Source organism: Pithys albifrons, chromosome 8, assembly GCF_047495875.1.
Source record: "Pithys albifrons albifrons isolate INPA30051 chromosome 8, PitAlb_v1, whole genome shotgun sequence".
Lineage (NCBI taxonomy): Eukaryota > Metazoa > Chordata > Aves > Passeriformes > Thamnophilidae > Pithys > Pithys albifrons.
Window position 1 is genome coordinate 20,609,757 of NC_092465.1, and position 26,011 is coordinate 20,635,767.

The 26,011-nt window shown below is 39.8% G+C and overlaps 1 protein-coding gene across 4 annotated transcripts in view; it reads left to right on the top strand.

The window, feature by feature from the left end:
• The first annotated feature begins 257 nt into the window (after window positions 1-257).
• The window catches only part of UBR3 (ubiquitin protein ligase E3 component n-recognin 3), a 102,285-nt gene continuing 76,531 nt past the window's right edge, over window positions 258-26,011 (top strand). For 2 of the 4 annotated variants that reach the window (XM_071562891.1, XM_071562892.1), the window contains exons 1-7: window positions 258-767; window positions 13,116-13,255; window positions 13,623-13,781; window positions 15,429-15,572; window positions 16,163-16,212; window positions 18,868-18,934; window positions 22,624-22,754. In XM_071562891.1, coding sequence (XP_071418992.1) covers window positions 328-767; window positions 13,116-13,255; window positions 13,623-13,781; window positions 15,429-15,572; window positions 16,163-16,212; window positions 18,868-18,934; window positions 22,624-22,754 — 1,131 coding nt within the window. In that variant the 5' untranslated portion in view covers window positions 258-327. Of the gene's footprint in view, window positions 768-13,115; window positions 13,256-13,622; window positions 13,782-15,428; window positions 15,573-16,162; window positions 16,213-18,867; window positions 18,935-20,240; window positions 20,348-22,623; window positions 22,755-26,011 lie in introns of those variants that run through there. The other 2 variants (XM_071562893.1, XM_071562895.1) reach the window with 2 other exon arrangements.

The window sequence follows — 26,011 nt, forward strand, 5'->3', positions numbered from 1 at the left end:
CACACGCTCCGCCGGGGCCGGCCCAGGTGCGCCCTCCGCGCTCCTCGGGGCCGCCGAGACCCGCCCCAGTCCCGTTCCGCGAGTGGGCGGTGCGGGGCGCGCACCTGCGCGCTGGGAGGGCGGTGGGAGGCGGGAGGGCAGGGCCGGGAGGCGGAGGGAGGTTCAGGGGAGGGGAGAGGCGGTGTCGGGAGGAGGGCGCGGGCGGCGGGCAGGGCGCCGGTGCCGCGGCTATCGCGAGAGGGCGGCGCCGCGGGGCGGGGAGCGCGGCGAGGGCGGCGGGGGGAGCGCGGAGCCGGAGCGGCCGTGACGGCCCCTCGGTGTCCCGTCATGGCCGGCGCCGGCAGCCGGGACAAGCGGGCGACGGCGGCGCGGCTGAAGGCGGCGCTAGGCGGCGAGAGCGGCGGGGTGGCGGCGGCGGAGCTGCGGGCGCTGCTGGAGCGGGTGCTGGCGCCGGCGGCGGGCCCGGGCGGCGGCGAGGCGGCGGGCGAGGCGCTGGAGTGGTGCCGCTGCCTGCTGTCGGGCGGGGAGCCCTGGGACAGCTTCGTGCAAGCCGTGCGGGCCTACGACCCGGCCACGCTGTGCGGCCTGGTGTGGACCGCCAACTTCGTGGCCTACCGGTGCCGGACGTGCGGGATCTCGCCCTGCATGAGCCTGTGCGCCGAGTGCTTCCACCAGGGCGAGCACGCCGGGCACGACTACAACATGTTCCGGAGCCAGGCGGGGGGCGCCTGCGACTGCGGCGACAGCAACGTCATGCGGGAGGCCGGGTGAGCGCCGGGCGGCCGCGGCGGGGCGGGCGGGCACCTGCGGCGGGGGCGGCCCCGAGCGCGGCCCGGCCCGGCCCTGCGGGAGGGCGCCAGGTGGGCACCTGCTGCCGCCCAGGCCGCCTCCCTCCCTCGTTTCCACCCTCCCCGGCTGAGGGTCGGAGCACGACGGGTGGAGCGGGGAGTCCAACTCGCCTTCCCGTCCGCCGGCCCTGGCCGGGGTTCGGCGGGGTGGCCGTTTTGGTGTGTGTGCACCGTGTTTAGGACGCTCATGCGAGTCTGGCTGCCCTTGCACCGGGTGCCTGCCTTCAGGAAAGTTGATAAAGCGCAGTGCATGGGGGGCAGTACCTGTCGGCGTCCAGCTGGCAACTTGGCCTAGCACAGCTAGCCGTGAAGTATGTCAAAATACTTCGGGACATCATGTGAGCAGATAAGCCAAAGTGAACAGATTGAGTAAGAGGGAGCCATTTTTATCTGATTTCCTAGTCTACAGTTCATCTTGCCACTTTAGCTTTAAATCGAAGTATTCAGCTTGGGTGAGTACAAGGGCAGAATTTTATGGAAGTCAAAGGTCTTTCTTACTTTGTAAGCATGCAGAGCTACTGGAGGCAAGACTGAAGTGCCTGGTCCGAAGAGGAATGTGGTACTTCATTAAACCTTTCTTTGTTCCCTTTGTACTCAATGGTAAAAGGAAAGATCAGGCAACCAGTTACTGGGTGAGTGTGATACCTTGCTAGTTAACTTCAAATTTCACAGCTGAGTGTCTTGGAGCTCCTGTGTTCCTGTTCATTCACCAGAGAGCTAAAGACTTCAGCAGATGACACTTTGTGATGCTTGACTGAAGCCTCCCTTCTAACCAGCTTTCTAGAATAGTCTCTGGACTGTCATAGCCGGGGTGAGATGGCACACTCTTGAATCCTGAGTTGTGGCGTACCTAGCAGAAAACCTTAGGAACATGCAGAAATGTTAAAATATTTTCCTCGGTTGTTTTCTTGTTTTTTCAGATTTAGATTGTATAATTCTATGTCACTTGCTCAGCATCTTAAGATCCATTCTCTTTTTTCATTTCTACTTAGAGATTTCATTAATTCTTTTTTCTGTTCCTTGAATGTTGTTGTCTTGGCTCCAGTTCTCCTGCTAGTCAACCATTCTCCTGCTCTTGGCCTTGAGATGGCTTCATTCTTTGTTTCTCAGGTTTTTTCCCCTTTTTTCCCCTCATAGTATGTGACTTCATCATGTATTCATTCTTTTGGGTGGAATCTTCTCTTATTGATAGACTTCCTCCAATGGAAGGATTTTTTTCCTCCTTTTGGTTGCAATAGTCTTCAGGGGTTTCAAGTGGCTACTGCTGAAATTATTCTTTATCTGTTCTTTTTCAACTTCTGGTGGTTCTGTTTTTCTCAGTATCACTGAAGTAACAGTTCCCCTTGATCTTGAAAAGTAGGAAAAAAATTTAACGTCACTTTGTCCACTGTTAATTGTGGAATAGACTTAGGGCTCCTCTTAGTGGCAGGATTTTAATAAAGCACAGACAAATTGAACTATTTTAGGGTGAATATTAAAAATTACCTCTAATACTGCTTTCACCCCAGAGTTTATAGCTTTCACAGTTGTCTTTTCTTATTTTAAACAGTCTTCTTTTTGAAGATAGTTTAATAAAGAAGAAATAAAAGATCCTGTTAAATTTGCAGTCTAAACAGATGCAAACCCCAAAGGAGTAAGGGTATTCTCCTCATTTCTATTTACCCTACTTACTATCTTTGATGGTAGAATTTGAAAGTAAATTGTCTTGTGTGTGAGGTAGGACCCTTCAGGAGTTTTGATCATAAAGAATTGCATAGTGTGTGTTCAGAAACAACACTTAGCATTGAACAGTAGATTTTCCATTCCTTGTGGACATAGGAGGAGGAAAATACAGGACAGCATATAGGGTGTCTGCACTTAACATAAGGTCACTGCTGCTTATGATGATAAGAACTGATGTTAAGCTATTGCAATTAAGTGAACTAGAAAGTTTGTTTGCTATGCAAGACAGAGTAAATTAAGCTTAAGCCAACATAAAAACATCGTGTGCGAACCTATTGAATTGCTTCAATGCAGCGTGTTTAGATAAAGTCATTTAACTTTGTGTATGCAAATCAGCTGCACAATTGCAAAGGTAATGTTTTGCATGTTGAAGTTGGGAGTCCTGCATGGTATACCCAAGAAAACAGAGTGTGTCTAGCCCGATATAACCTTGGCCCTACAGCCCAGGTTTCTATTAATAGCAAGGGAATCAAATGTGGAGCCTACTTATGAACTTTATCTACCATCTGTCTGCTTAGATAAAATTTAGTATAGATACTGTATATGAATAATATAGTAATGTTATTTTGTTTCTCTTGGTTCTTGTTATCTGGTTTCCATGTTCAGAGTTTATTTATTTGATGCATCTCAAAAAGTACTTCCAAGAAAGTCTTAGTTAACTGCTCTGCTATAAAGGAAAACTCCAGTTTGGAATCTGCAATATCTTTTCATTGCCTTTAGGGTGGCTAATGTAAATGTAGAGATGGTTTGGTCTGCAGTATGAGGATGTGCATTTTAATCTTGTGCTACTAATTAAATATGTAATTTGCTTTTTAGAGATAGTTAGTTTTTTGTTTCTGATGCTTTTATAAAAACAAGCTGAAATACAGCATAATAGGTGGATATTGATTTGCTTTAGGTACCTTGTCTAATACTCGTTTGATTTAGAAAAATCATTGTCACACTCTTGAGCCTTCTGATTTTCATGCAGATGTCAGTAGTTTTGATGGTAAAGTTAATTGCAGTTGGTTTGATACACTAGAATGTCATGTAGACTTTAGGAAATATCCAAGTTTGTAAATGTGACTAGCTGTGGCAAGGTTGAAGAGATTTTAAGATCCATTGGTATGTCAGTAGGTGAAAATAGTTTGTAGTTGTCTCCCATATGGTATCGAGGTATTTGCCAATGCAGCTCCTTCAGAGATAATTAATAATGTTCTGAAGGAGGCAGAATCTTTAGTTCTAAAGCATTCATGGTAGACGTATGCTCATAGTTCAGGCGAGTTCCTTTGCTGGAGAAAGAAAACCCCATGCAGTTGGACAGGGGAAAATTCAGACCCAAGTGGTTTTGGTTGGGGAGATGGTCTTGTGTTATAGTGAAACTCTGTAGCTTATGAAATGAGCTTGAAGAAAGTAATATGCCATAATAAGTGTCAGACTAGTCAGTAATGTGTCACTGGTGAGTACTGTCCTGTTTCTGTGGCTCTCTTCCCCTTTAAGTCTGTAGACAATAACCTGATACAGCAGAGAGCCTCTTCACTTGGGCTATTGCGTTCCCCGTGTCCTGTTTCAGAGTGTGCCTCGCTGTGTGTTGACTTGTTAAATTAATCATGTGGGAAGCAGATGTTTAGTGCTGCATTACAGTGCAACGAGAATAATATCTCCATCAAGGGTTGCATATCCTGAAAGCCAAAAGCTGGGTTAAGAATTTCATTAAACAGGCTTTTGCCTTGCTATTTGCTGTGTATTTCATGGTAGCTACGGCAACCAATGGCTCCATTGACATCGAGTGTTGCCTTCTCTTATAATTTTTATCAAAGGCTCTAAGGCATTATCTATTTCCGCTTACAACAGTGAGCTGTTTTCTTTATTGAGTAAAAGGTCCTGTAATTGTAAGAAAAGTAATTGTTACAGATGGTGTATGCTGTGTGTTCAAAAGCATTTTGAGATACCTGGCTCTGAGCTTTCTGCAGTCTTGTCTCCAATGATCCCTACTTACCTTTCCATTTAGCTCCATGTCTTAAGTGTCAATCACTGTAGGTTTTATGGAGATCCTGTCTGAGCTACACACTGGATCAGACTTCTCTCTCTTACTCTTCTTTTATTCATTATGTCTCTCTTGGGAACCGATGTATCTGTTGGGTCTACCATGATCCCTTATTAAAGAGGTGGACAATTCTCTTTAGCTCCTCCTGCTGCCAAGAATGAGAAGTATACTATTCATTTCTAGCCTATCTAGGGTTTTTTTCTGCTTTAATTCATTTAGAATTGGTTCTGTTTTTTCAGTGCATTAAAATGTTTGCACCTAATAAGTTTTATTGAATGATTTTAATTTTGAATGGGAGATACCTAAATTGATGACTTTTGCTGCTCCGTCCCCATATAATTCTTTCCCTACATCTGTCTTGATTTCTTATCTTAGTCCTTTTCAGAGGTACTTCATTGCCTTGCTGTGCTGATTGGGAGCTATGGGAGATTATATTCTATTTCTTTTAATTTCTATTGCTAAGTAAGGGTAAAGGACCATTTTTGTGGTCTAGACTTGTGAAAACTTTAACAAATAGAGTGACAAAAAAAAGCCAGCTTGTTGTTCAGAAAGCTAATACTAGTTATCTTTGGATGCATTCTGGGCATGTTCATCAGGAAAAGTCTCTTTTATCATTTTGATTTGTGTCAGTGTGATCTGCTTAAGATCAAATAAGTTAGATCTGCTTGTGGCTGGGTTCAGGGACATACAGGTAATTACCGTTTTACTGGCATGAAGTGTATTAGGTGATCATTTTATGGAGTGTCTTGCAAACAACGAATGACCTGTTCAGCATACAAATAACATATTGCTACTTCAGCTTCTCCCTTCAAGTGTGACTAACAAATTGGGTTGTTCAGCAATAAATGAGGTTTCAGTTCTCCAGGACCTGGGCTGGGTTTGGTATTGCAACCTCCAAAAGGGAAGGGTGCTCTTTTGGAACCTTCTTCAAGGAAGTTATTTTATCAACAGGCTGAGACCATACAGATAGCCAAGGAGTGTACCCTCTAAGTTTATGAAACTACATAAGAATATCTGTGTTCAGAATTGCTGAGTTGGTACAAATGGCATTTAGTAGCATCTCTATCAACTTCATGCAGCTTTTCAGCCTTTGAAGCCTTTTGGGCTACCAGGGAGAGACTGAGCTGTGCTGGCTAGTCCGGATAAGTCCATACCCATGTACTTCTGGTGGGTGTGATCTTCAGAACAAAAACTCCACCACGATCATCCACATGTGAAATACAGGAATTCATACTGGAAATCATACTGACCACAGCATTTATGGATAATTGATTCCCTCTGTTCTCCTTCATGCCTCCCCTGCACATAAAGCCCAATATTTTGTGTTGTTCCGGAGGATACCACAGGAACATTCAGTAGTTTTTGTAGAGCTTCATGTTAGGTCTTATCCTTGGAAAGCAAAAGAAATTTCAGATCAGCATGTTGATTAAGTCCATCATGTTATACAGTCAGCTCGCAAACCTGCCTGACTTGATTTCCTTTAAGAATGTCTCTCATTAGGACTACATCTGCCTCTGCACTAGTTGCTGTGTTCCAGATGGTTAACAGCCAAGTGCTAATTGTATTCCTGCCTTTAGAGCTGTGGCCTGACTAGATGCTGTGTACTTTATACATGGCTCTGGAATAATGTGCAGTTGTTTCAAAGTCATCAATAAGATGCTCAAACACATCAATATACATAAATAGAAATATTTAGAAGTTTATTGCTGTGGTAGTTACTGAACAAACTTGAAATAAATGATGGTTTTACCCTAAAGGTTTTGCTGATAGGGCCAGTCCGATTTGAAGAACACAACAGTGTCTGAAGGCTGAGCTCACAACATACAATAACTGTTTATCTTGCCTTGCCTGAAATTGGCTTCTTTATTGTATGACTTGTTTATTGCTTTATGTACCTTGGTATATATACAACTTAAGAAGAGCTGATGTTCTGGAGGTCTCTGAAACAGTCTTGTTTAGATTTGGGCTAACGACTGTTGATTTTCAGTTCTTTGCTTTGATGCCCTCAACTTCTAAAGGTCCTTTAATACCTTTTGTGGACCTTTCAGCTAAGATTGCTATGTCAGGGTGGAGTGTTATTTGTCTGGTGCCTATCTGAGCTACTTAGAGCTGTCCATGGGTCTGTTGGCAATGGAATAGACATGATTTTGGGTGTATGTTTAGGAACACATTCCTAAAGAACTATTGTCTCTTACATTTTTCTTAATGACAATATAGGTTGATTCAGATTTCAGGCCATACTTCCTTATCACTTGTGGAATATCAGGAATTTTATATTTAAAAAAAATCCTGGAATGGCATCTGACAGCTGCAGGTGATCTCAAATAACAGTCATTTAGATGACCTTCTCTGTTGGTTCTGGTAGTAAGCTTTGAAAACAGTAAGATGAATTTTCTTTACATTGAGCTAATAGCTATTACAGTAACAAGGACTAAATAATGAACTCAGTTGCCTTCATCAGGATGGATCTCTGTTTCTGCACAGCGCCTGCATTGAGAATAGCTCTGGCATGAAACAAATGGACACTTAAATTTCTAGGAAAACTGCAAATTACATGTATATGCACCTTGTCTGTTGGTGGCCTGACCTTCAGCTTGAGTTGGTAGCTTTTATTAAAATTCACACATACGACTTAAATCCTGAAGAAATGAAGGTTGTTTTTACATTTGTCTGGCTCTGTGCAGTCACTTAGAACTGTATCAGATGAAGTATTTGGGTCAAGATACTACAGGCCATATGTTTGACCTGTTTAAATTTTCTTGGGAAAATTTTCTTAGCCAGAAGTATTCTTGTTAGCTCTGCTTTGAAAACTTGATTTTTGTTCTTTAAATAGAAGATGTACTGTCTGTATCCTGTAAGGTGGATGTGATTGGTGGGACTCTGAAAGCAACTGGTCTTGGAGATTGTATGTGAACTTCAAATGGTTTGGGAAGGGCCACACAAACATGTCTCTATTGAGGGCTCAGGACCAGATACTCTATTTGCTGTCCGCTTGTCTTTCAGACCTACTGCTGAAGTCAGCTGGGAATTCTGCTTTGTGAATGCTGTTAAGAACTCTGCAAAATCAGAACTAAATATTATTAACTTAAGCATCCAGAATTAGAATGTAGATTGTGTCTTAGTTCCTCTATCTTTAGGTCCATATTTGGGGGAGTGTGTGGGAAGATGACACCTTTAAACTTCATGCTGCAGAAGAATTTTGAATGTAAATATTTTTCTTGTGTGCTTTTTTAATGTTAACCTTTATAAACATTGCTTTTTAAAGTTGAGTTTGAAGAGTGTTCTTGTCAATGCCTTCTTCAATACAGTGATATACTAAATTTAACTGGTCCTTCAAGAAGTACTGGGTTTTTTCTCAACTGAAAAGGCTGCAGTTCCTGTTGAAGACTCTATTATTACATGCAAATGGATGAATTAACATAATTTTATGAATCCTAATATTGCCATTAACAGGATAACTGAGGCCCTTTTAACTTGTAAGGGCTTCTCTTTACAATCACTGCGATGTTTGAAAAACCTGTGCCAAAGAGCCAGGATGTTATATTTGTTAGTTAACTGACTGTGTGTCTGTTACTGTACAAATATATTTCAAATTGTGGGTAGATGGAGGCTTTTCAATCTGTCTAGGTAAATGTAAGCTGTACTTAAATGCAGTTACAGTGCAATAATTATGTTCCAGAGCACACACCCTTTCTCTAAAGGTAGTATTTTTGCAGCAGAAGATTGTGTTACTCTTGAATTGTTTTGCTGTCTGTCAAAATGCTCAAATTCAAGTACTTTGTGGGTCCGTTCAAACGTTGGCTCAGCTCCAACTCTCAGAGTTCCACTCCTTCTCATTCTCACTCTATTTTTCCTCAAAAAAGACTTGGATTGAAGCTCCCAAGTCTGCTGTTTCTGATTGATAGTGTGTACTTGTATACAGATGAAACTCATTGTAGTTTTATCTACTACACAAGATGTTTATGTCTGAGGACTAACAGAGGACAATAGAAATGCTCTTCTGCTGAGCAGCTTTGTCTACTTTTTCTTTGAACTGGAGCACTTGCTCTGCTCAGTGTAGCCCTGGGCACCACAGGAGCTTCTGGTGACTCACTGCCTCTCTTCCTGCTGTTCTGCAAGGACTGAAATACCTTCTAAGAGCCCAATCTGTGATTTTTAGACTCCTAACCTGGCTAACCAGCTTTGTCATGAAGGCTTAAAGCCTGGAAAGGTGTCCTTTGAAGGTGTTTTTGTTTGGTTTTTTAGAGAAGCCATTAGTTCTTCTGTTATGTTTTGTTGCCCTCCACTACTGACTCTGGTGTCTGCACTTTGGAGATTTTCTGGTTAGAAGGGTTAGTCTGACATCTTTTCAGCTGGCTTTGCTTCTTGTCAGAGTCCCTAATAGGATAAATGTAAGTATCAGCTTTGTGAATGAGCTCCTCTGTGCTTGCAGCTTTCATGAAGAGTGGAAGAGCTGTCATTCCTTGGACCTTGAAGTCAGTACCACATGGATTCACTTTTTTTAAACTGTGTGTTGAATTCTTATTTGCAAAATTTATTTAAATACTGTATGAAACATTGCATGATGACGGTCATGGTATGGTGTGCAGTGGGAAATGTGTATTATGTTTTAAATAAAAGCTCAGTTTAGGTGTGATTTGTTATTTCTGAATCGAAGAATGAAGCAGAGGTTTACTTTCTTTGCTTAGGAATTGATTTCCAGCAGTTTTCACTTGGGTCCTGTCAGTTGGGTTCCAGATCCTTGTCCCAAAAAGCTTCTGTCAAGAGTCAGGTACTCGTAGTGCCGTAGTACTGTAAGTTTGTGAAAATGGAGTGCTTTCTTTTGACAGTCATATGATCCAGCTTAAAACAAATGACTTCTAAACGCTGGGAGGCAGGGGACAAAATAGTGAGAGAAAAGTGAGGGTAAAAATAGTCCCTCTGTGTGTGCATGAACTTATGTCACGTTTCTGGAATGCAACTGAAACTTGAGACACTGTGGGATGCAGTGGATGAAGGACTGATCAAAAGCTGTAAAGGTGTGGTCTGGCAGATACTGAAGGCTTTTATCAGCTGCTGGGATAACTGAGAAAGTTTAAAAACTGTCCTTGAAGTGGAGGAGTTGGTTTCACAGTGAGCCTTCCATCCACCTGATGTGCTGCTGGGCCAGGATGGCGTTTCCTGCTCTGCAGCATTTGCGGTTTCGGCTTTTTTGTTCTCTGTGTTTTGCTCCCTGTCAGGTGAACAGAGAAAGGGGTGATGGCACAATGATCTGGGGATTTCAGAATAATTTCCAAGGAGACAGGTCTTTCAGTGTTGTTGGATTTAAACTGGCCCAATGAATTTATATATATTTAAAAGTAACTAACTTCTGCGAGCTTAACTTCTGAGCTGGTTTAACACAGGGTCACTCAAGTGCCAGTGCTGCAACAAGTAAGAGGGATGAAGACAGAATTGTGGCAGGAGTGACCTAGTTTGGGTTGTAGAACTGTAGTCTAAAAGGAAGGAGTTATTTTGCCTGAAACCACTTCTAAAATGCATTTTAGAAATTTACAATGGAACTATTAAAGATGGATATAGTAGGAAAGAATGTAATGAATCTGCAAAGTCTGACATGAAGGTTGTTTGGAAAATACTAATTCTGCTTATGTTCATTATAACTATATTCTACATTTTGCAAATAAGATATTAATGCAGCATAAGAAATTTCAGAATTATGTTTGAAGTCATGTGAATGAGATTGTTTGTTCAAGCTCAGTTTTTATTTAATTGCAGGTTACTGTTTATTCCTCCCTTTTACTAAAATGAGCCATACCCTTTTGTGAAAAAATGATTTCTAGGGTAGGACAGTGCATAGAAAATGAAAACCAAAATACACTTTTGAATCTGAGAAGAGAATAAGGGAAAAAGATTATGATTTTTGTCTTCATGTGGACCTGTATTTTAGTACTTCCATGTTAGACCTTTGGTGAGATAGAGCTTGAATATCTCTGGCTAATGAACTGGCATTCTCACTGAGGAAATGACTGTGAAATAGCTTTGTCCAATGGTCGTGTAACCCACTAAGAAGCTTGTCACAGGTGTATCTTTTGGCCTGTATAAGTCTCATCTTGTTTCTTCCTTTGTACAGCTTGGAGTTCCATCTCGTTTTTAGTTAAAACAGCTGTTGTCCTAACTTGGAAGACTTGCCAGTTGTTGTCTGGCATTTTGGTAATAACACTGTAAAGGCAATAGAGCTTTGAGTGCTTTATGAACCATAAAAATAATGTGGTTCCTCCTGTAAAATGGTATTGATATTCCTGCTTTCATGTTTCTGCTATCTGGAAATTGTTCCCTGTTTGGACCTGTTGTAGTTTGTGCATGTGACAATGAGAGAACTTTCCTTTACAGGGAATAGAATTTGGGTTCTTTCTTGATTTTTTAGAATCTGTATGAATATGGCAATGAAGGCAGTTCAATGCCTCCCTGACACCCGATCCCGTCAGATCTCGAAGCTCAGCAGGGTCAGCCCTGGTCAGTACTTGGATGGGAGCCCTCCTGGGAATACTGAGGGCTGTAGGTTCTAGTCCTGAGGTACTCACTGTCACTGTCCAAGCTCGCTCAGCCGTGGCAGATGGACCTGAGGAGTTAAATGGTGGGGCCAGTTCTGTGCACGCTGTGCCTCACCTAAAACATCCACTGTACAGGCTGGAAGGGCACACCCACGTGGGGAGAGCCCTGCCCAAATCCGCGTTTGTGAAGCCTGGCCATGGTCATCATGATGATGATGAATAGCACGCTTTATAATTTGATAGTGCTTTCTTGGGAATTTCAAGGGAGGGTGGCATGTTGGCGTGGACTTCATGGGAGAGCAGAGCTTGTTTTCTGTGGAAAGAGGCCTTGTGCTTAGCAGAAGCTGGGATTCAAAGGGACTTCACCTGTGCACTTCCTTCCAGTGCCTCCCCTACTTGCAATCATAACCAGTGAAAACATCTTTTGACAGAACATAAGATATATGAGGGGATGGTGGATTTTAGAACACACTGCATAGTAATTCCTGGTATGTCTTTTAAGTATTTACTTTTGATCTCTTCTTATAAGAAGAGTAGTGAAAGGGAAACCAGTTTCTTTTAAGATACAAAGTTCCATATTGCAGCATAGATCAAGCCATATCTGTGATTTCTAGCAGTTCAGTGACACAAAAGTGAATGACCAGAGTGAAAAAAATGAATACTTTTTGTAACTTGTGTGAGTGTAATTTGAAAAGTGGAAGACAGAAGTGAACTCTTTCTGTCAGGCCCCCTTTTCCCCCAAGGGTGTGTATGTAAGCCACAAATCAACTGGCCAGTACCGTCCTTCTGTACCTTTTCTTAATAAAAAGTGTTGTTTCTAATGTGAAAGAGCAGAGGAGTAGCTCCTAATCTTTAGTCTTGGGAATTTGCTAGCCATTCTTATGAATTGTCATCTTAGTTGCTGGACTTGCATCATGGTTTTTTTGGTCTTATTTTCTTGCATCCTATATTCAGATCCTTGCTTCATGGCTTTCTTCAATTTCTTCTTCTCTTGAAGGTGATTCTTCAGTGGTCCTCAAAGAAGAAAGACTTATGGTTTAAAAAGTAGCAGGCTGGAAATCTTGGAAAATATGGCATAGCAAATACAGTGAAGACATGAATAGTTTTAGGAACAGTTTTCATATTCAAACAAAGCTGTATGAATTTCTGAATTTTTGTGATAAAAAGTCAGTGGTAAAATCTAGTGAGTCTTTCCAGTAAAGGTTACTCTTCATGATGTATTTTTAGACTATTCTTTGTTAGCATCTTTTTTGACATGGCTAAGTAACTCTTTGATGCTGGTAAATGCCCTTTCTAAAAATAGATTGAGAGCTGAAAAGTATTCAGTCTCTCTCGAGTCAGGCTCTTGCTAAATCAGTGGGAAATCATTCTGTCTGCCCTAATGGGGTTTGGCTCCACATCACGTCATTGTGCATTAGCCAAACCTCATCTGCTACTGGGCAGGAATTCTCCAAAGAGTAAATGTTTGATTTTCTTTTTAAATGAAACAGTTTGCACAATTTTTGCAGTGAATTCCCATCACCCTTTGATAAGTGAATCTTAGTTATTATACATTTGAAATAAATACTGATCCTGCAAAGTCTTATGCCTTTGGAAGTTGATTTTGTTAATGTCAAAAGACAAAAAATATCATTATCTGAATGAGGACCTGAAGAATTGGTGCAGCTTCCAACTGTTAGTTTGGAGAGGAAAGTCAGTAGTTGTTCTAATTGTTCAGTGGAAGATACTTCTAACATATATGGGAAGGAACTGGGATGGTAGATGTGTGAACTTTGAGAAGGGGATAAAAAATGGCACCTTTATAATTTGCTGGCCTCAGAATCAGAATGGGCTTGAACACAGTAGTTGGAATTTCAGAACACCACTTGCACACCACCTCTAATGTAAAAGAATATACTCTCTTAAAAATGGAAAAAGTAATGATTTTCTTGTTATATGTTAACGCTGCTGAGCTGTGCTTGGCTAACGTTTTTCTCATCTGTTTTATAGGTTTTGTAAAAGACACCGGATTAAATCAAATTCAAATGTTCCATGTGTCCCGAAAGACTTGCTGATGATGTCAGAATTAGTTCTTCCACAGTTCATCTTTAGTCTTATTCAGCACCTAAGAGAGGGATATAATGAGCCTGGTACGTTTTAGATGTGTGTGTGTCTGGCATGTCTCACAATGCTGTTGTCTCTTGCCGTGCAGTCTGAAGACACAGTCCCTGAATGCTGTCTGCAGTTTGTGTCCCAACAGAATTGCTGCCTGGCTGTGCCGTTTCATTTTATTGTCTGCTGGAGAGCTTAAGCATATTTGAAGGGATACCTAACATTGTGTTGAGCTCTTCCAGAAAATGAATTCAGATATAATTTGGAATTCGTATGTGTGAATTTTAGAGCATTATGAATGTATAAATTATTTCCATTTGTGGTGGTCATAACTGTTCTGCTTGTGAGTGTCATGGACAGATTACATTACATCTACATCAAAAGTTCTTGTTGTGTGGTTTTCAGCTCTTGATCTGCCATCAGAGAAAGACCTTCATAAAATCCTTCAGGTTTTGGAGCCTCATGTTTCCTTTCTAGAAGACTTGACCAAAATGGGAGGAGCTATGAGATCAGTTCTTACCCAGGTTTTGACTAGCCAACAGTTCTACAAAGATCTTAGCTCTGGTATGTTTGTGTTATTTCTAATAATTAAATTTTCAAACTATGAAAAATTGAGTGCATAAATTTTGTTTGTCACTTCAGTGTTTGCATGTTTTTTTGACTTCTCAAAACACAGAAAAACAAGTTTTTAAGGATATTTTGTTTTGATAGGAGGGTGAGCTTCAGGAGAGACTAAAACCATTTGTTACTAAGACCTGTAAGAGCAAACCTGTGATCTTCTGTGTCCCAAATAACTGTTTAAAGAAATATCCTTTAAAAAAAGTTTTTATAAGAAATCCCTTCTCCAAAGTGAAGTGAAATCGTAGCTCTGTACTCCAAATTAGGCATATCAAGATTATTCAAAGTAGAATATGTCTAACTTGTTTTGGGATCTGCTCTCACAGAGGCTACCAGAGGAGTCCTGAATGGCAAAAGGCCATTTTCTGTCCTGCACTTCTGTGCAAAGCCTTTTTCATCTCTTTTTTTTTTGTAAACATTGCCCCCTCTTCATTATTTATTCTATCCTGTACCAAATCACAGGTAACCTGAAAATGTTGGCCAGTCGCTACTGATTCTGAACCACCTGGTATGAATTAACTCCATGTTATTTTCTTGTGATTAAAAAGTGTCTTTTAAGAGTCCTTTGCATAGATATGGAACAAATAGTAATTACTGTAGTTTTAAGTTGCCATAACTGGCTTGGGCAGCAGATAGTTGAAGAACAGGCAATCTCCAAATGCTTATTTGAAAGGAGAAACACTTAGTTAAGTTGCCTCAGGTGCAGTTCTCTCTATTCTTTCCTTCCTCTTTAATAATATTTGAATGGGAGTAATTTAATGACTTCCCTTTTCCTATATGGGAGGGATTTCCTGATATAGAAAGGTGGAAAGGGAAGGGAAAGTAAGACATTTTATCTGGGCTCCTGGAATGTAGAGAGAGTATGTGTGTCTTGTAAGGTACAGTCTCTGGGTAAGGAAGGCAAAGAAAGGGATTTTAGAGCAAAACCTGCCCTTCTGATTTTGAAAGCAAAAGATGCACAGCCACAAAGATGCTCTTCATGTTCTTTTTTTCCTTAAACACTTGATAGAATTTGCTTCACTAAAGGTTTTTTTTCCCTTATGTAACAAATGCGTTGGTTTTGTAGTCCTCACATCCCGAGCATGCAGTGTGACTTTGCTTCATCAAACAGTTGAAATTACAACATCTTTATGAATAGTATCTGTTAATTCCAGCTGTCAAAACTTGAACTTGGAAGAAAAACTTCAAATATTAGAAATTGTAGATGCTGCATTACCAGTGCTGTGGTTTTTGTTGGTTTGTTTCTTTTCTTCCATTGGCAATTGTAGGTCCCTGTCCTTCATGTCCAAACCCAAGCTTTTTGAGATATCAAAGCACATGGGGTTTTTTTTCTGTAGTGTTAATGGTGGTAGTGCTTGTAAAATACATATGGAGTACCTAGTTAGGAAGAAAACTGTGTTTTGGAGGGGAAGAACTGAGAAAGTTACCCACCTTTTGGCTTTCACTTTGTCAGTTGGAAAAACTTTTTTAGCTTTTAGTTGTGTTACTGTACCGTTTATTAAAACATTGTTTAGATTGTTAATATAGAATATGAAGTATATGAACCAAGTAGCTGCTGATGTGCTTTAATGCTGCTTTTTATGTGTATTCAAGGTGTTGGAGAGAATGCATGTACAAAGAAAAGCCATGAAAAGTACCTCATTGCTCTGAAAGGCTCCGGACTGGCATTTCCTGAGGACAAAATTGCATGTGGTCTGCAGGAACAGGGAGCTGGAACAAGCACATTGGCTGTTCAAGGTTTGTGTAGAAAAGTATTTTAAGAGAAGACTTGATTGTTAATGATTTTAGTTTAAACCCTTCTTTAGGTTTATTTTTAAAAACCCCAAAGCTTAATGAAACTTAAGGAAACACCTGTTATTTGCACTACCAGATTCCAGGATTCATTTTGTTTCTATCAACAAAGCTAAACATGTTAACTTGCTGTTGTTAATGCACTAAGCACCATTTTTCCAGCCAAAGCGTTAGTGGAATTTGAGTAGGCAAGATGAAATTGCTCCTAGGGGAATTTTGTCACCTATTCTTATAAGGGTGCTGTGGATTTTTTTCGTTTTGATCACTGGAAGCCATCAGAGTTTTTTTTGAATTTCTGAAAGAAACAGTCCCCTTTGACATGGCACATGGAAGTTCTGCAATGGAACGTACTTGCAAATCCCTGATTTTGTATTGTTTGGAAATCTTACTCCCAACTTCTCAGTCCACTGCTTTGTATCTTTTAAGGAAGATTAATGTAGTGTTTTATTTCATACTGGCTAATTAAATATCATAAAATACTGTCTTTTCAGTATAAGATTTATGAAAGGAATCTCTGAATTTTTTTATTTCAAAAGGTTTAGCAGGTGCTACGGCAGCATCAGGACAAGGGGATTCTTCAGATGAGGTGAGACTGTTTTTAAAGACTATTGTGAACTGCAACGGAATATTAAATGGAGAGAGTGCTTGCAGCCAAATCCCACAAGCCTTTGTTCTTCTATCTGCCATATATTATCCCCATTTTAAGAATGAGAAATAATGGAGATACAGAGGAATAAATCTCATGCCTTTGATTGACCAAGGACCTCTTGAAAGATCCTTATTTTTTGCTAACAGTGTTTCAGTTTAATTTATGTCTGTGATGCGGAGGAAACCTGAATTTAGATATTGCCTGAAATAGGTATTTCAGAAGTCACTATCAAGTAAATTGGACTTGATTAAAGCAAACTTAGATCATGTAATGCTGTGAATGGTGTTAGCAGTTTTTGGCACTTGAGAATCCAGCTAAACTGGTGATAGCAGCAGTGAGAATTTCTCTGTAGACAATTTCCCAAGTGTAGACTTGACCTTTCTTACCAAACACATTGAGTGGGAGCAAATAGGAGAAAATCTCATTTTAGGTTGAGGTGTAATAAATAAGTGAAATTTAATGAGGAAGATTAAATTCTGGTGGAGTACTTTATCAAATTCATTCTCATCTTTTTTTCTGAACTATTTAAAACATAATTTCTACTAATAAGCCTTAGCAGTCATTTTAGTAGAGTAACACAACAAACTTTAAATTATGTAAAGAGAGATCAGACATAAAAACATTTATTCCTCAGTGTGGTAAAAGCATTTATGGACTGTATTTTATTTGATTCCTTGGAACGTAACATCTTAAATAGGAGGACAGGTTCAGACAGGACCTTTTTTTTCCTTTTGCACAAAGGCAAACATGAGAAATAATAGCCATCCTGCAGATTAATTTTTAGCTTAGAACCATCTACTGTTGTAGAAGTGAAACTAAATGCTAAACTATGCAAAACTTTTCAGGCTGTTTAGTTTTCTGCAGGAGTGCTGCTCTAACTTGTAGTCTATGTAAATTTTATTATCTAGTGTTCCATCTGTGAAACAATGCTACCATTAGGTCTTGGTAAGAACATTAACCTTTGTAGATTCATCTTAAATACCAGAGAAAGAAAATCCAGTTAAAACTGTACTCTTGCCATTTTTCTTTAATTATGACATGATTTTATTCTGCCCTAAGATGTACAATAAGACATTAAAAAAACCTGTAAATGCTCTTTGTAACTCACATGGGTGTACAGAGGAAGAGAATTCATAAAACAAGATCACCTTTTTCTCATCTGTATAGTAACTTCACTTTTCTAATAAGCATTTCAGCCTTCCACCTGCACAGTCTGTTTTGACTTTTGGGTAAAAGGACTGGACTTTCTTTTCAGTAGTTCATGTTTGTCAAGCAGAACATGATTAAGAAAAAGATTATAAAATAAAAAATTAACTTTTTTCAGGGAAGGAAAGATATTTTACAACTTAAATTGCAGAGTCCTGCAGGTGATAATAACATCGCAGCAAGTCTGATTTTTTTCCTAAGAGGACTTGGCACCTCTGATAGAAGAGTGGGCAATGCAACATCAGAGAACCGACTGACTCATTTCTGTTTGAAGTACCAAAGTAGTCTGTGTTCACAGGGACCCAGGCTGCCTAACAGTTCAAATGTGTGTCCATCTTAAAAAGAATTTTCAGATGAAGATAATGAAAGGATAGGAAAATTCAGACCTTTTATTTACACCATTCTTTTGGTCAGCACTTAGATGTGAGGATCTTTCTCCCCAAGGAAGAATAGTAACTTCTTGAGATTGGGGTTCTTTATCATTTAGATGAAGGTGGGAAATAAAGCATCACATTTCCCATATCCTTGGAGAAGGATATTGATTACTTACTTTCAACAGGAGATACCTGCAGTAATCATATCTCATTGTATTAGCTCCAGTGAGGAACTTTATATCCACACTTTCATTAGGACTACTGTTGTTAGTAAAGATTATGCAGCATTTCATGTAGTTCTGTAATATTACATTATTTTATAACAGCCAGTGTTAGATTTTCTGAAGTGGTGGTGGAGATGTTTTTAACATGCATTGCATTTTGGAACCTCTGCTATTTTGTTTGTGGAGTGCCTTGGAAGCTTCAGATGACAAACGGCTGTGTAAAGTGTTTCCATTATTCTGTAGGGAGCCAGCAACTAGAACTGGCCTTTTAAAAGTATCAAAAGTACTCTATTCTTGCACCAAAAATCTACATTGATGAAAAAAATGTCTAGTTAATTGTGTTGCCAACTTCGATATACAATATGTTGGCTGATATTTTTTAGGAAACAAAACCCCACAAACTCTACAGATGGATAAGGGAAAACCTTGGATGTGGAACAGTAAGAAATATAGTGTTAAAGATTTTTTATAGCCATCTGTTTCAGAAATTAAAGCAAGTAACCTTACAAAATTAATGAAATAGATGAATATGTCTGAACTTGCAGATGATAAGTTTGCCTGTAGGGGGTAAAAACGCAAATAAAAAAATTAATATTTTTTTTCTAACGAGTTGTGCACAGTCCATGGCTCCTGTAAACAGTAAAAGTATTTTTCTAATAAGACAGTATATTCAGGGCTTCTTTGTTTTAGCTTGGTAGTTAAACCAGAATTTTGAGAGCATACCATCTCTTGGCAATAAGATTCTAAGTATAAGATTATCAATTTTGTAAACTCTTCTCCTACCCCAGGAGGACCAGGATGGTAGCCAAGGTGTGGGAAAGCGCAAGAGGGTGAAACTAAGCAGCACCACCAAAGGTATTTATAAAGTACTGACCTCAGTTTATCATATTTGCTTTAAATCTGTCTTAAAAATTATCCAGGGATACTCATTCACTTCCCAAGCACAATAGTGCTGTATTAAGCATAGCCAAGTCTAAAAAGAATAGCAAGTGAAAATTTTGGTAATTGGCAATTTTGATTTCCCTTGAGTTGATTTCCCAGACCACTGTCTGGGACTCTGTTTGGCCATTTAGTCACCTTCGCGTTGTAAGGTGACCTCCAAAAATTCATCCAGTTTTCACTGTGTGGCTGCCAAGGCTGCAATACAGCCTGACAAGGAAGTGTTTGATGTATTTGTTCTTAACGTTCTCTTTTGATTGTGGCACTGTGCAGTACGATTGTGTTCTCAGCCAGTAAAGAATGGTTCTCTCTGGTTCTGGTTGATCTTTCTGTATTTTCTAGTAATGTTTAAGATAAAATACTTGAACAAAGTCTCCCTTGAAACCACTCCATTGTTTTTCTAGCTTGAAATTGGTCCTCCGTGCAATTTCTATTCCAATGTCAGCAGCACTCACATTGAGGTCCGTGCAAGTTTTAGTTCAAGAATGACGATAGACTAGAGACAAGGTAGTCTGTTCTGTTCTTGACATGTTTTTGTGCTAAAAAGGATTTAAATTATAATATTTAACTGCTATTGTTAGGTAAAAAAGGCGCTTTTTTGTTTTTATTTTTTAATACAAGTATGAGGAGAATGACATAGGAAGCACAAAGAATTGCAAGCCTTGAGAAAAGAACTTTTGAGTGAAAAAACTGTGGTGAAAGGTGGAATAAAATTTCTGGAAGGTCTCTGGAGTGAAGGTTTGGAGCTTCAGTTGGAAACACAAAGGTTCATGAATTAGTAAAATGGTATGAAGATGTGAGGAGTAAGAAAAGTAAGATAGGTTGTTTCTAGTATTTTCAGATTTAAGGAAAGATTAGGGAGCTGGAAAAAAGAGCTAAATGTTTTGGCAATAGTGTTGTTAAAAGATGATCTTCAAAATGGTGTGTGAAAGATTGTGGTAGAGAATAATAATGTAAAAGAGGTGGTAGTTTCAGAGAAAGGCAGGAAATGTAGACACATCCAAGGAAAGTTGTCTTACTTGCATTTTAGGGGCTTGTCTAAAAGATGAGTTAGTCAAGTAACACAGGAAAAAAGTACTGATGTTCTCATGCATAAGAACTAATGATGTGAAACAGGCAGGGAGGAAGTTCAGGTTTAGGAGCTGCCTGATCAGAAAATCAGTATCAGCAGGGGCATTTCAGGCAAAGTGATACTTGAATTCAACATTTGATTTCCTCCCAGGGTTGTAGTCTTCCCCCTCTGAGGCATCCCAGCATGGACTGTGCTCATGGTGTTGATAGCTCTCCCAATATCTGCCCCAGAGGAGGGAGTCTGCCAATGGGGGAAGGGTAAGTATCTGTTTTTATTAAATATCGAAGAGTTTTCTGAAGTTTTCAGTATTCATATTTTATGTCCAATAGGGTATAAAATAAGAGTATGAAAAGAAAATTTTAGAAAACTGAGTATTGAATAAAAACAGATGTACCTTTTCCATATAAGCAGACTCCCTGTCCCATCCTAGGTTTTCAGTGGTATTGTCTTCATAGACTCATATACTGGGGATATCTTGGAGTGTTAAGTCTCATATTCCAGAGGGATATTTACACCACTCTGTGAGGTCTTTTGTGGCACCAAAAAAGAATAAAAGGTTTCTTTAAAGAAAACACAGTTTTAAGCTGAAGTTCACTGATACAGGTATGGGACTGAGTATTGAGAGAATTTTTGTTTTACTTTGTTTTAAAACCTGCATCCATCTGAACTACAAGAAGTTTATGAAATTTTAAACCCACAGACACTATTTTTTTTTCATTATTTGTTTAAAGAAATTTAAAATCATGTGATACTTTTCATGAGAGTGGAAACGTTAGTCCTAGTGTTCCTGACAAATTTTCCAAGTTGGGTAAGAGCATTCTGCCTACTTAAATTCTGTAGCAGGTCCAAGTCGATAGGGATTCCTCTGTCCCTGCCTGAAACTGCTGCATAAAGTATTTGATGTGCACAGTTCAAGTGTGGTGCATGTCAGGGAAAGCTGCCCATCAGCGAGATCAGGTGTTGTGTCACGTGTCTCCGTGCCCAGTGCTGGCACTCAGGAGCATTTGGCACGTGCCTCGACCTGTACTGTCTGACCTGTGGGCAGAGCCCGTCAGTCTGTGTGGCTGTCCCGGGCACTCAGCACTTGCACAGTTTCTTAATATGAGACAAGGAACAGAACGCAAATGATCATCTTACTTGTTGCAGTAGGTGACGTGCAATGCTTTACAAAATATTTTAAATTAAAATACCCTTCATGACTCACTGAAGGTAATTTTTTATGTCATTGTTTGTATAATATATTGAATAAAGCATATTCTGGCCCTTTTGTGGCTTGCTGGAGTCTTGAGAACGTTAAAATTTCAGTGTGGGCTAATCAATAGTTTGACTGGGGAACTTTGACCTTTCATAATGATGGAAAATGGAGGTAATTCCTGCTTAGGGAAAGCACAGATGCCTGTCCTCCTTAGAATAGGCACAAAGCTGTCCAGTACAGTCTCTAAAAGCTGCCAGATTTCAGTGAAGACATGAGTCTTTAAGGCCAGGTGATGTTCAGCTGAAGTGGTTTTGGGCATGTGCTGATGGGAGCGCTCCCTTTGGAGTGTGGGATTGTGTGTGTGGGGTTATGTATCTTCAGGTGTAATTGGTTTCCAGGTATAGAGAAGTAATATTGTTCTCTTATTTATGTATTTACTTACGTTACTGTAGTGAACAATACCTGTTGTGGTTTTAAGTCATGACTAATCAACCTCTTGAAAAAATCAGTCTTTATATTTCAGTATTTTTAAAAACTGTTTTAATATGATTTATGCTCTGTCAAGCTGTAATTTCACAAACAGTTTATTCTAGCAAAGGTCAGTTTGCAGCTTTGCAATCAGGAAACTGATCTGCTTGAAAACACAGCTGACAGAATGGAAAGATCCTGGACTTGATTCCTACATAGGTCCCCCACAGGGATCTGCTGTCAACATGAGTAAGGGGCAGAGTGAATGGCCAGGAGTTGAATGGGGAAAGATGAGAAAAGAATTAGTGCTGAATTATCTAATTATGGTAAAAATCCCCCAACCAACAACTTTGTGGTTGGTCAATAAATATATCTATGGCTTTGAAAAAAAGAGTAACGGATACATTATTGCATCTATTTAGCTTGTTTAGAGCTTTGTAAAGTGCTCTTAGGTTACAGAACTCATCTCTTCATCATAAATCTTATTTTGTTGGTTTGCTATTTTAACTTAAGTAGTAGTCTGCAGTGTTTCCCTCTGTTAAGTGGCTGTGTAAGTGCTGTGCAGTTTGCTGTGGGGCATTATAATCAGTGCAGCTGTTACAGTGAGGTGGTCAGTGAAGATTGGATTCTGTGCTAGACCTGTACTGAGAATTCTTATTGGCTTCTCTGGGAGGTCATTTTTATTGTTAGAGACTCTGACACTGTGCAGTGTTGGTCATGTTCATTTTCAGTGTTTAAAAGAAGTTATTTACAGAATGCACTGAGATGTTTGTAAATTTTTGTTCCTGAATTTTTATATGAGTGCAACTGCACTGTCATTGTTTTGATACTTACCACATTATACATACCCTGCTCCAACCTTTTATGCAGATCAATCTATCATGGATGTTTTGAAGCATAAATGTTTTCTAGAAGAATTACTATTTTGGACAATAAAATACGAGTTTCCACAGAAGATGGTGACTTTCTTACTCAACATGTTGCCAGATCAAGATTATAAGGTACTTGCCTTACTTCATTCAAACCTAAATATCTTTTCTTACTCACATGCTTAGTGTGCATAGTCTTGCATGAGACCATCTATGTTATTTGAATTATAAGCAGTAAAATAATGCAGATATTTTACCTCGTTTTGAGTATTTTGTTAGAAGGTCTGAAGTGTTTAGTATTTGATGAGTGATGTGTACAAAACAAGATGAATAATTCTGGAGCAGCAATATCAATTTTGATCTCATGCTTTGTTATTTTCCTTTTTGGCTATTAAGTGCATATATGCGTGTGTTGGATTTTGTTTTATTTTACTTTGTGAATTGGGTTTTTATCAGTTAAAGTAGGCAGTGGTTTCTCCATGCAGCCCATTACAGTGTGAGTGTTCTTGCTGCAGCTATGCCCTAGGTGACTTTGGCAGCCTTCCAGGTGCTTCCTTACAGAGTTTTGCAGTTGTCCATACCAAGTATCTCCTGGCCTGGAGCTATGGAGACTGGATGTCATCTTCCTGTTTTAAATCTTGGTGTGCAGCCAGGTTTGGTTGTTTGCTCCACATGTTCCCGACCTAGTATGCATAGCAATAAGGCTTAACATTTTGCTCTGATCTTGTCATACTCATGAGCCATGCAAATATTTTGGACCTTCTCAATCCCTGATGGGAGGCAAAGATCAAGAAATCCTGAAGTCCAGGCATGCAGATTTCTTCAAAAATGTCCATTTATAGTGGAACAGCCCAGTATTTGTGCCCCCTTAAAACCTTGCTGTATCAAAACTAAGGATGTGAAGATAACTTGCAAGGAAGAAAAAGATAAGATATGGGCCTTCAGCAATACTATCTCCATGTCAAGACCATTTTGATTTGGGATACCAGCATAGATTTGTCTTGGTCTTGGATTCAGCTAAGACATGAGGAGACATTAGGACTTCGTAACTCAGGATCCCTCGGTATGATGCTTGAATTCTTCTTGATAATCTGAGGACCCACATGGACATCCAGTTCTCCTGATCCCTTGCCAGCTGAATTCCTGCCTGTGAAACACCCAGGTGCTTGCAACACGTGGAAGAATCTGGTAAGTGTTGCTGTGTTTACCTTTTTACTATACCATGTTGTAACAACAGCTTTTAATGATTGTGGGGTCTTTCTTCCTTTGACAACAAGCCAGTCTTCAGTGAATCTCTTCGTTGTGTTCATCGTCTTTCTTCACTGAGAATGGAGACCATGGTATATTTAATCTCTATTGACTGCCACCTTTATCTGGAAATAGTCTGTGTTCTCCCCACTGATACTGTGTGCTCAGATTGAAAGATTTTGTTAAACCTTTTTGCTTGAGGGGTTTTTTTGTTACCAGTTTCATATGATGTTTCATTAAACAGTTAATTCCTCTGTAAAAACTATTAGAAGCACAAGTCCCCAGTATTTAAAGTCTTTTAGGATCTGTGTTTATTTTAGTTGCTGTGATTATCTCAAAGGCATTTTTAAGTAGTAAGGAAACTCAGAGCAGGAAATGTATCACACAGCAATACTAGGGAGGCAGTAACACTATTTTGTTCCCAAGAAAACCTGTGCTTTGTTGCAAAACTGCCAACACTGCATGAATTTTAAATATATCTGTGAGGACTGGCTAATTTATAAGGAGTGGCTCTGCCTTTTACATATAAACAGAGAGAGCATAGCATTTTGGGATGAATTAGAAGAATGTTTGATGTTACAGGCTTCCATTTAGCTTTTTTGAAAGAAAAGCTTGTTTGCTGATTAATCATAATGCATTCTCAAACAGCAGGAATACCTGTAGGAATATAAACTGTTCCAGGTGATCTCTCAGCTCTGTTACTTTCTCTCATTCCATCTACACCTCATGTACTGTCTTATTTTTTTCTGGGTCTGCTGTTGTGCAATTTAGCTGAATCTTCGTGAGGTGATTTAGCTCATTAAATCAATTCTGCGAGGTTGGTTTTCTAATGAACTGAGGGAGTCACAGAGCACAGAGCTGTCTGTCTGTGTGCTTTGAAACTGTTGGAATCTCTGACCTCCAGCATGAACCTGTTGGAGCTGACTGACCCACCACTGCCCTGTGCAGCAGTCACTGAGTCACCAGCAATCTCCATTGCACAGATTTATATTGAAAAAGAAAAACAAACTTCCCTTTTAGGATTCCCAGTATTGAAAAGAGGTGTTGAAAGGGGTGGGCTAAAACCCTGGGTTAAGTAGCTCTTCCCTCTCTCCCTGCTTTGGCATTTGAGAGAGACAGCACAACAAAAAGTGTGGTCTTTGCCTTACAGATTTGTGCTTGAGGCATCCCTTCCAGCACTCTCTGACATTTGAAGCTTGGAAGACTTACAAGTCAAGAAAAAGAAAGCAGAAGAGAAATTTACCAAAGCGTCTATGAAATTAAAGGTGTTATGGTGTGGACAAGAGGAAAAGCAAAAGGACAGAGAAATAGACCTTCATGTGACCAAGGAGAAGGCAAAGAATGTGTTGGCAGTAACAGGAAGCTGATGGAAGAGTTTAAATCATCCAAGGGCAGAGCCTTGCCAAAATCTGGAATACTGGAAGTAGAAAAATGCAAAGGCATCTGGTAGAGCTAACGAACCAACAGTCATAATTGCCAAAAATGCTGTGCCTTGTTGGGCACCTCCCATGGAGACCATTGAGGCAGCTATTGCAGCAGTAGGAGCTCACTAACCCCTGGATATGCTGTTCTACAAATTCTGTAGAACAGTTTTTCTATTGGAACCTTAACTTTAGCACAGTGTTCAGCTGGCAGAAGTATCTTCTTAGTGTTGAGAATATAAACGTGGGAGATGTAAGTTCGAACTGAAATCTGGGGTTGATGTTACTCTCCTAGAGGTTCTGGGATTGTTAAGGGGCCAGTGGGAGGAAAGGCCAGTTGAAAAAATTAACTTTGTTTTTCCATAGACTAGAAAGTTAGAAGATCATAGTGTCAGTGAAGGTAATTAATATACAGAAAACATCTGTCTTAGGAAGCCACTTCCTGTAAAAGGTTGGAAGCTGAGTATTTGGAAGGATGTGTTATGTCAAAATCTTCATTTTTGCTCTGTTTTATATTTTTCCTTACCTGTCTGTATAGCTTTGGCCACTGAAAGAAAGGATTCTGAGGTAGAGGGACTGATTACCATGGCTGTTCTTACACATGGACTGCAATTTACCACAGTATTTGAGCTTTTTAACTTCTGGAATTGAGTTTTGTTCTTCCTGTATTTATTTATTTTACTTCCAAGTGAATGTAGAAGTAAAGCTTTGCCTTTGCTT